The sequence below is a fragment of the Peromyscus leucopus genome, chromosome 12 (genome assembly GCF_004664715.2).
Source record: "Peromyscus leucopus breed LL Stock chromosome 12, UCI_PerLeu_2.1, whole genome shotgun sequence".
Lineage (NCBI taxonomy): Eukaryota > Metazoa > Chordata > Mammalia > Rodentia > Cricetidae > Peromyscus > Peromyscus leucopus.
In genome coordinates, this window is record NC_051073.1 from 62,378,678 (window position 1) to 62,391,317 (window position 12,640).

General features: G+C 40.6%; 1 protein-coding gene across 3 annotated transcripts in view; it reads right to left on the minus strand.

Moving 5' to 3' along the window:
- The window catches only part of Znf148 (zinc finger protein 148), a 125,285-nt gene that overhangs the window by 67,098 nt on the left and 45,547 nt on the right, over positions 1 to 12,640 (minus strand). For all 3 annotated transcript variants that reach the window (XM_028886363.2, XM_028886364.2, XM_037209788.1), the window contains exons 3-4: positions 7,983 to 8,118; positions 868 to 1,216 (exon numbers count right to left, since the gene is read on the minus strand). In XM_028886363.2, coding sequence (XP_028742196.1) covers positions 868 to 1,200 — 333 coding nt within the window. In that variant the 5' untranslated portion in view covers positions 1,201 to 1,216; positions 7,983 to 8,118. The remainder of the gene's footprint in view (positions 1 to 867; positions 1,217 to 7,982; positions 8,119 to 12,640) is intronic.

The window sequence follows — 12,640 nt, forward strand, 5'->3', positions numbered from 1 at the left end:
TCAAAGTGTGTATGTGATGCAAAGCAGCACTCAGATGGATGCATGTCAGGATGGAAGCTCCTAATATCAATAACCTGGGCTGGGCGGTGGTGGCGCATGCCTTTAATCCCAGCACTTGGGAGGCAGAGGCAGGCGGATCTCTGTGAGTTCGAGGCCAGCCTGGTCTACAGAGTGAGTTCCAGGAAAGGCGCAAAGCTACACAGAGAAACCCTGTCTCAAAAAACCAAAAAAAAATCAATAACCTGATTCCATTCAAAGGAAGACCAGGGCCAGTGAGAGGGCTCTACCAGGAAAGGCACCTGCTGCCATGTTTGAAGACCTGAGTTCAATGCCCAGGCCCAGTTCAGCACTCCTCAACTGTAAATGTAAGGAATGGTAAATGTGGTAACTAAACAAGAAACACATGCCTACAGCCAGGCTAAGAAAACAAACCACTACTGAGATCAAAGAGGAAGAAGCAACTCCATGTGCATTAAAAGGATAAGAAAAGAAAACTGCAAACAATTTTGTGTCCAAAACCTGGAAAGGGTTGACGGAATTGACCAGTTTCTTGAAACAAACTGCCAAGACTCATAGAAGAAATAGATTATCTGAATAGGCCCACATCTATAAAAGAGAATTTGTCAAAGATTTTCTAAGTCTTCCAAAATAGAAAGACACCAGATCCTGATGAATTTTAGCAAGCAAGTAAGGGGGTTATGAATCAACTCTCCCCTCTTTTCCAAAAAACAGGGACAGAGACTAGTTCCTAACTCATTCTGAGCTTTGCAATAAAAAAAGATTAGTCTTTAAACTTTGTGATTTCTTTGGTGACTCCAGTATCAACCCTTCTAGTTTAGTTCAATGTCTTAGACAGTTAGTACTTACAGGGACGTTAAGTGCATACTGAAGCCCTTGAGGAAGGCGCTCGTGTGTTTCCATCTGCTCCTCATCGTTTTTCACCGTCTCCTCGTGGACCATGAGTTCATCGTGCGATATCATGTCCTGTTGCCTCATTTCACTCTCCTGTAGCACTTCATCTGCAGCAAGGATCTCCTGGTGAGGCAAACTCCGATCTTGAAGTACTGACTCCTGCAGTTCTCCAGACACGGTGGACTGGCCAGACACTCCACCCATTCCAACCGTTGCCCTGGAAGACTGCATTTCGTCTATGCCGCCACATTTAAGAAACAATCCTTCCAGTCTGTCGTCAATGTTCATGCTTAAGTATAACTGCCTAGAAAGACCAAGTTTGACAACAAAGTATGACAAATTAGTTTATATGTCTCACTTGGTAAATTTTTAATTCAAATTATAAAAGGTATACACTCAAATAGAAAATTTTTACTCATCTAATTCATATAGTTACCAAGATTGACTTCCAGAGGCTAGAAAAGTAAAATGAGTTTTCATTTTGAAATTAAGGCATAATCCTAATGTATTTCATTACTGAAAATGAACCTTACACAAAACAGACTAGAGGAAACATTTATAGCTTCAGTTCAAGAACCTTCAGATTTCAACATCTTAATTATGGTGTCATGAAATATAAATGTCTTGCCTTCCCCGGTACCGGATGTCATCAGGCTGGAGGACATGTTGACAAAGAGCAATATCTGATTTTACTTTTCAAAATCTGCACAGAGCAAACAACCTCTTAGAGGCCAATCCTTTCCAGTTTGTGTCTTCACACTGCTGTACACATTTCTTAGAGAAGAAGCTACCAGACAACTAAGTAACAGTGTAAAGGGCCAAAAGTGGACCATTCTGGCCAATTCTTTGGAAATCCTTGCAAATCTGCTTTATTTCTCAACTACCCACTGTTCTCTTAATGTGGAAAGCCCCCTCACAGGAACTCACACACAAACGAGACCTTTACCACGTCTACTGCTGTCACACACACCACTGGTCACAACAACACAACGTGGGAGTTTTAGAAAATACGGAAGATGTAAAAAGACATTTAAAAAGACCAACTTAAACTAAAGTAAGTGGTTATGGGGAAGTCAGCTCTTGTTTTCGAGTTTTACCAACAGAACGCATCCTGCTGATATTGCTACTCTAGCCAGATGTTTCTCTGTAGTAGAGGATCTTAGCTGCCAGTTTTGATCAGCAATTGAGAATTATGTTCCTGTACTTGCATCAATTCGGGAGGGGGGCAAACAAACAAATGAAACAGAACATCAAGCTGAAACACGAGAATTAAGGACGCACTTCAGAGACAAAGGGTATTTAGGGTGGAGGAAGCAGAGTACTTCAGTAAGGGTCTTAGAACAGGAAAATAGCATGCTTCAAAGAAGCAGGTAAACTACAAATCAGGAGAAACAGTCCAAGGGGAAAACAGACCTGGCCTCTTCAAAAGTCTTCCTGAAAACAATTAGATGCCACGATGAAAAGACTCTCACCCACTCTTACTCCTACAATCCTAAATTAAGTCAAATATTTAGACTTAAATTGGATAACTACAAATTGTGTTGGACACAGTTTTCCTGCAATATCAGAAAATACTTTGGTATCAATGATCACGGCTCAGACTTTAAAGTAAGCTTTGGAAACATTTATCAAAAGAAAAACTGTGTGTAGCCCCCCATCCCAACCCGAGACAGGGTTTCTCTGTGTTGCCCTTGCTGTCCTGGAACTCACTCTGTAGACCAGGCTGGTCTCGAACTCACAGAGATCCACTTGCCTCTGTCTCTAAGTACTGAGATTAAAGTCTTGTGCCACCATTGCCCAGGAAACTGACCTAATATTTGGTCTGACTATGAATTGCTCCCCCTACCCCAAGAGGCTTATTTATTAAAAAGGTTGATACCTCAATGGGGTGCTTGGAGAGATTCTTTAAGTTTAAAGCAATGAGACCTAGCTGGAGGAAGCCAAGACATCGTTCCTCTCTCCACCAGCCACAAACTATTTAAATAACCTGAATTCAAGCATTAAAAAAAAAAAAAAAAACCTTCTCATTTCAAGATCCTGCCTTTCTGTTTATTTACTGAGCTTGGTAGTAACATTATTTCCTATTCTCTGTCACTGATAAATATGGAACTTCAAATGTACATTATAAATCAAAACAGAATATGATGGTCAAGCTTAGGAACCTAAATATCATTTTATTTTCTATGAAAAGAATAATTTTCAACTTAAGAGTATCATTCTCCAAGGGTCAACAATATGTCACCCTTACACCAGAACCCACTAGGTCTAAAAAGAAAGTTCTCTTTAGGCAGACACTCAAAGGTACTTATTCTGAAAATCAATTATTTCTCTGGCCAACCACCAAGGTGCTAGGGATAGAACCCAGAGGTGTGTGCATGCGAGGTAAGCATTCACCACTGAGCTATATCCGCAGACCTCACAAATGACTTCTGAACCAAAACATATTGAGCAAATCCTTGTTTATTTGGAAGAATTCAGTTACATTAATCTGGATATTCATAGTTCTACTCTGTTTACGAACCAGAGAGAAATCTCATTATAAATGTAACTCGAGAAATACAAGTACCAAGCAGCCGGCTGGGTGTGGGGCTGCAGGACTACACTGGAGCACACGGGATGCAGAGGCAAGAAGACCGCCACAAGTTTACTGCCATCCTGGTGAACAGAGCAAGACCCTGTCTCCCAAAACAACCAAACGCATATGTATGTGGGTGTGCTAGGCATGTGCGTGCGTGTGTGCGTGCGTGCGTGCGTGCGTGCGTGTGTGTGTGTGTGTGTGTGTGTGTGATGTGTGTACATAACATATAAGCCTCATGTTATCACATTTCGTAAAATGAAGAAACCCCTATCAATACCAGAATGAACCTTGGCAAGTTTCCACCTCATTCCTAACAAGTTTGCTATACTCTCACACACTTCAAAAATAAAGTTTTGATCTACTCAAAATTGCTTATTTTTCTTTTTTGTTTTATTTTTTTGTTTGTTTTTTGAGGCAGGGTTTCTCTATGTAGCTTTGCGCCTGTCCTGGAGCTCACTTGGTAGCCCAGGCTGGCCTTGAATTCATAGAGATCCACCTGGCTCTGCCTCCCGAGTGGTGGAATTAAAGGCGTGCGCCACCACCGCCGGGCTTATTTTTCATTGAAAAAGCAAAATATTTCTTGTCTAGTCATAGTCTATATTCAGATACATCTGAAACATGACTTTGTTTTTGTTTTTTATTTTGGTTTTTTGAAACAGTCTTTACTCTGCAACCCAGTTTGGTCCTGAAATCATAGCAATCCTCCTGCCTCAGCCTTCCAAGTACTGGAATTACAGGCATGACACTGTGCCCAGCTCTCAGATACATCTTTGTATAAATATCATTTTGCATATTATAAAGTCTTGAAAACTACATTTTTAAGTGTTAATATTTCAAAACAGTCTATAAGAGCCATGCTCATAATGGCAACAAGACAAAATGGTCTTTCTGATCCGTGCCAGCAGCAGCAGAAGATACTGAAGAAATAAACATAATTTTTAACAGCTATTAATAAAATTATTAATGAGATTTTTCACGATAAGGGTCTCTATTTTGTAAATAACAACTTACATAAAACTGACTTTTTTCCCCCCTTTGGTTTCTCGAGACAGGGTTTCTCTGTGTAGTTTTGGTGCCTATCCTAGATCTTGCTCTGTAGAACAGACGGCCTCGAAATCACTGAGATCTGCCTGGCTCTGCCTCCCGAGTGCTCGGATTAAAGGCGTGCACCACCACTGCCCAGCAAAAACTGACTACTTTTAACCATAGAAAAATAATCCATAAATATTTAAGAAAAAGTTAGTAGACATTCTCACATAATAGGAAAACCTAGGATCTAAGCACATAATATAATATATTCCAAATATTTATCAAAATGTCTTCTAAAACAATACAACCAGAAAACAGTGGCACAGAGAAATTAAAACATTACGTTTTTGCCAACTCAACTGCTTAAGAAAGAGGTATAATTTATCTGTATCAAGGAGGTGAGGAGAGGGGGCATACCAGGCACGCACCCTGAGCCCTAGTTACATACAGCATCCATTCGTTACATTTGCCAGCACAAACTCAAACTACTGATTCCATTAGAAAACTGAATTCCATCATTCTGTGTAACACAGATGTGAGAAATACTTCTTTAAACTTCCCTAGGTAAAATGAAGATATGTTTAATACCTAGTGCTTTGTTAATGTGCTAGATTACTGACCAGGGTTTATCTAAGAACAGAAAAGGCATTAACTAGTTAAAATCAATATAATTTTATTACTGCTTTTAATAAAATTAAATCTGACACAACCTCTATTGTGACAGACAGCTGGCTGCCCAAACCCACACCCAAAATCTATTGTCTCCTACCTGATAATAAGAATAAGCTACGCGATGGGGCTAGAGACGATCAGTAGTTAAGAACATAAACCGTGGACCGCGCCTTTAATCCCAGCACTGGGGAGGCAGAGGCAGGCAGATCTCTGTGAGTTCGAGGCCAGTCTGGTCTACAGAGTGAGATCCAGGACAACCAGGGAGAAACTTGTCTCAAAAACCAAAACACAGCTCCCCTTACGGAGGACTTGGGTTTGATTCCCAGCACCCACACAGTGGATCACAACCATCTGTTACTCTAGTTCCAAGGAATCTGACTCCATCTTCTGAGCTCTATAGGCAGCAGGCATGCACATGGTACACATATATACACAAAGGCAAAGCACTCATAACAATAAATAACAACAAAAGTAAACTTTAAATTTTATGGGCCAAAGCTGCCAAGATAAAACTTATTACCCAGTCTCCCTTGCAGGCGGTGATCAAATAACAAAGGTATAGCCAGTGGGATGTAAGTGGAAGAGATACATACAATTCCTTTAAAAGCAAAGCAAAAGGGAGCTGGAGATGGTCTAGCAGTTAAAGGCACTGACTGATCTTTCAGAGAACCTGGTTTCAATTCCCAGCATCCACACACATAAGCTCCCAACCATCTGTAACTCCAGTTCCAGGAGATCTGACACCCTCTGCAGGCACCAGGCAAGCACACGGATTACAGCTACGCATGCAGGTAAAACACCCATACACATAAAACAAAATAATAAATTGCAAAGTGCTCCTCAGTTTTCTTCTCTCCACTGGCAGGCACTATAGTAACCACACTCAATGGGTGGAATCTAAATATTATTAATAGGGACTGGAGAGATGCTCCAGGGGTTAAGAGCACTTGCTGCTATTACAAAAACCTGGGCTGGATTCCCAGCAGCCAAGGAGGCAGACAACCACTTGTAGCTCGTTTCAAGGGAACCACTGCCCTCTTCTGGCTTCTATGGGCACTTCATGCATGGTGCATCTACCCACAAGCTGGCAAAATGTTCATACACAGTTTAAAAAAATCTTAATTTTTTTTTTAAATATTCAGAATAGCAAAGGCTGAGGATATAACTCAGTGACAGAGTATAATGCATTTAGAATGAACAATGCTCTAGGCTCAACCATCCTCAACAACCATACCCCTACCCCACTCCCCAAAGAAAGCACAGCAATGCCAAGTAAAAGTACCCTGGAGCATCACAACTGTGGACCCTCCATAGAACCATGAGATAGTTTACAATAAGCTTTCAGGTAGATGAAACTATATTTCTACGATTATAAACCTATCACAGTAGCCAATTCTCTCTTTCTCTCCTCCCTCCTCAAGATTTCTTTCTTTTTGTAAATGAGTGTTCTACTTGCATGGATGCCTGCATGACAGAAGAGGGCATCAGATCCTATTACAGATGGTTGTGAGCCTCCATGTGGTTGCTGGGAATGAACTCAGGTCCTTTGGAAGAGCAGCTAGTGCTCTTAACTGCTGAGCCATCTCTCCAGCTCCCCAGCAGCCAATTCTATATGCTAATATATGCTACACCAGACTGCTTGCTTATTTTACTACAGGTAAACACACAATATGTACACATTTAAAGCACTGTGTTATCTTAGTTTCTTTTCCTTTTGTTGTGATAAAATACTCAGACAAAAGCAACTCAAGAGAAAAATGGCTCATTCTGGCTCACTGTTCACAGTGGGGACGTAGAGGCAGCAGGAGACTGACTACGATGGACTACGCTAATCCCCCTTCATCCACTGTCACAGTGACAACAAAGGAAGCCCACTAGCTAGCACGCAGCTCACTTGCTGAGTTTTACCCAGTATTCATGGCATGGTTCCATCTACAACTTCGATGACTCTCCCCACATCAATTAACCCCCACAGACATTCTCAGAGGTTAACCTTCATCTAGATAATCCCTTACTGGTAAGCCTAGAGGCTTAGCTTCTAGATAATTCTAGATTCTAACAAGCTGACAACATTAACCATCACTTACATTTCTATCAATATTTCAAAAAATATATGGTAGATACAATCATAATATTATATATTACTATAACTATTAATAGTCTAAGTTTCTTCAGGTATAAAAAGTTTCTCTAGACATTCTGAGAAATGTAATGTTAGGAGAGTGGGGTCAAAGTGTCATCTTTGTTAAGGAAGATTAACCAAGAGAACAACTACTACTTAAACTTCACTTATCACTACACAATATATTAATCAGTTGTATTTTTAAAAACCTCTTAGGAATCCAGGCATAGTGGTGCATTCCTTTAATCCAAGCACTCGGGAGGCAGAGGCAGGTGGATTTCTGTGAGTTCCAGGACAGCCAGAGCTACATACTGAGAGACCCTGTCTCGAGTAACAAACAAAAAATAAAATAAAAACTCTCTTAAGAAAAATATTAAAGTCTCCTCCAGATATAAAAATCCAAACTGAAACTACTATACAAACCCAACATGAAACCTATCATCCAACAGAAAAGTTTATATATATTTAAAAAATTAACTTATTTAACACAATGGGTTTAAGGAGCCACTCAAAACACTTGACCAGTCCAAAACTCTGTACATCAGTGAACTATACAGTTAGAATGGCTACCTCAAACTGTGTGCTGTTCTTATTCATGACTTAATTAAAATACAGTTTAAAAAAAAGTAACTAGAATGTCCTTTTTCAAGATTCTGAGAAATAAGTTACCTGAGTCCGAAGTAAAAATGAAGACTTCAAGGAAAGGAATGCTGTTGAGTTGAGAAAGAAATCATGGTTGAGTTTCTACCTTTCCCAGGCTCCAGAAACTCTCCAGATCCTCTCAGTCACTTGTGCCATCCAATTCCTAAAATAAAACACATACACAACAAGCAAGCTCTATTACATTCCGAGGGACCAATGCTGTGACCCAGTGTGTGGAGACTCCATGAACACTGCAGGGACGATCTGGAAATCTAACGAGCCATGTCTGAATGAGAACATACTGACTTGTTTTTTAGGGATGAAACTGAGAAAATACAATAGTGGCAGATAGGAAATGAGAAACAACCCTGGCTTTTTAAGAAATAATTTACCTTGGGGCCAAAAAGAGGGCTCTACAGGTAAAGATGCTTGATATCAAGCCTGATTGTCCTGAGTTTCATTCCTGGAACCCACGTGGAAGAAGGAAACTGATTCCAGCAAGTTGTCCTCTGACCTCTACAAGTTCTCCCTCCCTTACATGTTATGTGCATTAGCAGAGGATGGATGGGTGGACGGACAGATGGATAAGATTTTAGGCAGATATAATTTGTCTAGATCAGGAACCTACAACTCTGAGATATGAATTCGTGCATCAAAATTCTACTAAAACATAAGAAAATGGAAAACAAAGAGTAAGCACCCACACAAAGACACTAGTCATATCTACTTTATTAGGTCTGTGGACTGATGCGGTGGTGTACACCTTTAGCCCCAGTACTAGAAAGGCAGAGGTATGTACATCTCTTTCATTTCTAGGCCAGCTTGGTCTCAAAAAAAAAAAAAAGAAAGTCTGAAGTGAAAGAGAAGTACACAAATGTAGGTCTAAAAAATATCAAGCACAAGGGCGGTGGTGGCGCACGCCTTTAATCCCAGCACTCGGGAAGCAGAGGCAGGCCGATCTCTGTGAGTTCAAGCCAGTGGTGAGTTCAGAAAGCGCAAAGCTACACAGAGAAACCCTGTCTCGAAAAACCAAAAAAAAAAAAAAAATCAAGCACAAGTAGTGTGTGTACTCACAATAGAAAGAGTACCATCTTAAAATCATATAAGCATCTAGATATCCAAATGTGTTCATCAGGGTAATCTTAGATGAAAATAACCATTCAGAAAATGTGCACTATAACCAACACCAAAGAGCACAGGCTATGCACAAGAAATCCTTCTGGCAGCAGTACTTCTGAGCAAAGTATCAAACTAATGACTGAAATGTCCTAACTCCGAGAGTCCATGGACAGTGTGCACTGGGTTTACAAAACAGCCTATGTTTACCACAGCACAAAGATAAGAATGGTCTTGCCCACTTAAAGCAAGAACAATAGTAATTCCCCAGCATTCAGGAAACAGAAGCAGGTGATCTCTCAGAGTTTGAGGCTGTGTGTGTGTGTGTGTGTGTGTGTGTGTGTGTGTGTGTATGTGTGTGTATGAATGAATTCCAGCCCAGCCAGGGCTACGGTGAGGCCTGTTATAACAAACAAACAAAAGAGAAACTTCTGAAATTTCTATAAGCGTCTGAAAATTAAAAGACAGACCTCTTCGTACTTAGTGTTCCATTCCTAAATTTTCCTGGATATTTATGCTTATTTTTCCTAAAGCAAAAAAATGTACAAAATAAAACACTCTCTTTTCAACAGAACTGTTAGCACATATAAACAATACTAAAAATAACAACAACTACATGAGAAGTAGGGAGCAACGGCAATCTGGACTTGCAATCTTATGTATGTATGTATGTATAACATACATCATGCAAAATACTCATTTTAACAATCATAAGACACTTAAAAATAACAGCAAATCTAACTTATACCACTGGGTCTATAGTAGAGTACTTGCATAGTTTCTACTGAGGCCTAGATTCACCCCAGTATGAACCAGAAAACAGTAACACAAGCCAGGGGTGGCAGCTCATACCCTTTACCCCAGCACTTGGGAGACAGAGGCAGGCAGATCTCTGGGAGTTCAAGGCCAGCGTGGTCTACATATCCAGTGCCAGGACAGCCAGAGCTACATAGAAAGACTGTCTCAAAAGAGCAGGCAGGCAGGCAGGCAGGCAGGACATACACACTCATCAAAAGCAACAGGCAGTAGAAAGTGTTGCTAAGTGCCCTCATGGGTTGGTTTTAAAAAAATTTCAAAACATTAATTTAAATGAACTTATTAATGTTCAACTTTAACTATGAAAACAATCATCTACCAAGTAAAATTCTCAATAAAGCAAAGAAATTATTTCAAAGAGCCTAATGGAAATTTGGGGGTTGAAGAATATGGTTATTGAAATACAAAAACGTATGCCAAGTATTCAAAAACAAATTCACAATTGCAAAAAATAAATAAATAAAAATAAAACCAGTAGCCTTAAATGTACATCTACAGAAATTACCCAATTAGGGTTGACCAGATTGCTCAGTGGGTCGGGGTGCTTGCTGCCAAGCCTGATGAGCTGAGTGGAAGGAAAGAGCCAACTCCTACAAATTGTCATGCCTTCCATACATGCAACCCCTGCACAAACAAGAGTAAACAAATAAATACATGTAGTACGTTAATCTTTATTAAAAAAAAAGAATGGGAGGGAGGAGGGAGGGAGGGAAAGAGGGAAGAAGGGAGGGAGGGAAAAAGGAAAGGAGGGAGAGAGGGAGGGAAAGAGGGAGGGAGGGAGGGAGGAGGGAGGGAGGGAGGGAGGAGGGAGGGAGGGAGGAAAAATTACTCAAATACAGAGAAGGAAAAAAAATGAAGAAAAGAGAGCCCCAGAGGTATGTGAACCAACATCCTGCTTACGAGTGTTTCTTAAGGATGAAAGAGAAAAAGAAGTAAAATTTAATAAACCAGAAATAAACTTACAAATCCAAGCTCAATGAACATCTATGGCAATAGAGAGAAAAAGGCCTATTCCTGGGTCCATCAAAATAAACCGCTGAAAGTAAACACAAGGAGAAAAGGATCTCAAACGGAGGGAAAAGGCAGTGTGCAGGAACTCACTGTGGTGGTCTAAATGAGAATGGCCCATAGGCTCACGTTTGAATACTTGGTCCCCAGTTGGCAGAACTGTTTGGGAAGATTAGGAGGTGTGGCCTTGTCGGGAGAGACGTGCCGCTGGGGGCAGGCTTTGAGGTTTCAGGTAAGCCATTCCTAGTGCATTCTCTGCCTCCTGCTCTGTTGGAGATGTGACGTGTCGGCTCTTCCTGCCTCCATGTGTTTGCTCCACCATCATGGATTCTAACCCTCTAAACCATAAGCCAATTAAATGTCTTCTTTTCTAAGTGGCTTTGGTCATGGTGTTTTATTCACAGCAACAGTAACCAATACAACTATCAAGAAGATCAATGATCAACTTCCAACCATAACAACAGAAGTTGGAAGATGGTGGAATCACAGACTCACAGCGGGGAGCTGGACAAGAGAGAGGATATTGCTTCTGAACGTACTCTCCAGCAGAAACCACACTGTTAACAATCTTCAGCAGACTATCCGTCAAAACATAAGACATTCTCCAGTACAGACACTATACTAACCAGTAAGACAGCCTCAGTAAAATTAAAAGGACTCAACTCCTACAAAATATGTTCTCCAACCACATGAATTTTAATTAGATAAATAAAGGTTCTATTACTTTTTGTAACTTGAATTGTTTAAAATCTGAATTTATGAGTTAGACATGGAAGCACACACCTTCAACCCCAGTACTCGGGAGGAAGAGGCAGGCAGAGTTCTATGAGTCGAAGACAGCCTGGTCTACACAGCAAGTTCAGCCAGGGCTACATGGTGAGACCCTGTCTCAAAGAAATAAACAAAAATAAAATCTGAATTTATGGATATCATCATATAAGCAACCAATGCAAAGATCCAGCACTCCATTTTTCCAGGATAAGCCAACTATCCGACTTGTTACCAGGCAACTCGTTTCCTTTGTTTGTGAAGAAGAGAGCCTTTCTTCCCACGTTGTTCAAATAAAGCTGCTTGAGTTGGGTGCTTCGGAGGGATTAGTCAAAGAGACAAACTCCATCCCCTCACCACTCTTCCAACTCTTCCTTGACATTGCCTTGGCTGGGGCCACGGGAGCAGTCGGGGCCGCAGGAGCAGTCGGGGCCACAGCCACAAACGCAGACGGATCAGCCAAGGGGGCCTTGTAGGTTATTATTTTCTTTTCTACATTTTTTAAACATTAAACTTATTTATTAAGTTTTCTCCTTTTTCTTAGACATGGTCTCAAGTAGCTCAGCCTGACCTCGAATTTACCATGTATCCAAAGCTAGCCTTCAACAAGCCCTGCTCCTGCCTCCACATCCCAAGTCCTGGAACACAGGTGTACATCATGATGGGTAGCCCATGGACTACATTTTCTATGTATCTACTTTTATGATCTACAGTTGACTTTTTAAGTATCACAATTTACTAAATCTAAAACTACTAGTATTAATCACAACTATTTTATACCACCAAGAGAGAAAAAGAATGTCAAACTAGGACAAGTTAGGAATGTGAGTCATTCTCAGAAATTAGAATGTAGAGGGGAAAGTATAGTCATATACTCAAGGATGACAATCTCTTCAAGTTTATGCAGAATTCTCCACTCTACATTTGCCAGAGCCAAGAAGGATAAGAAATATCTAACAATGTAGAAAAAAATAAGC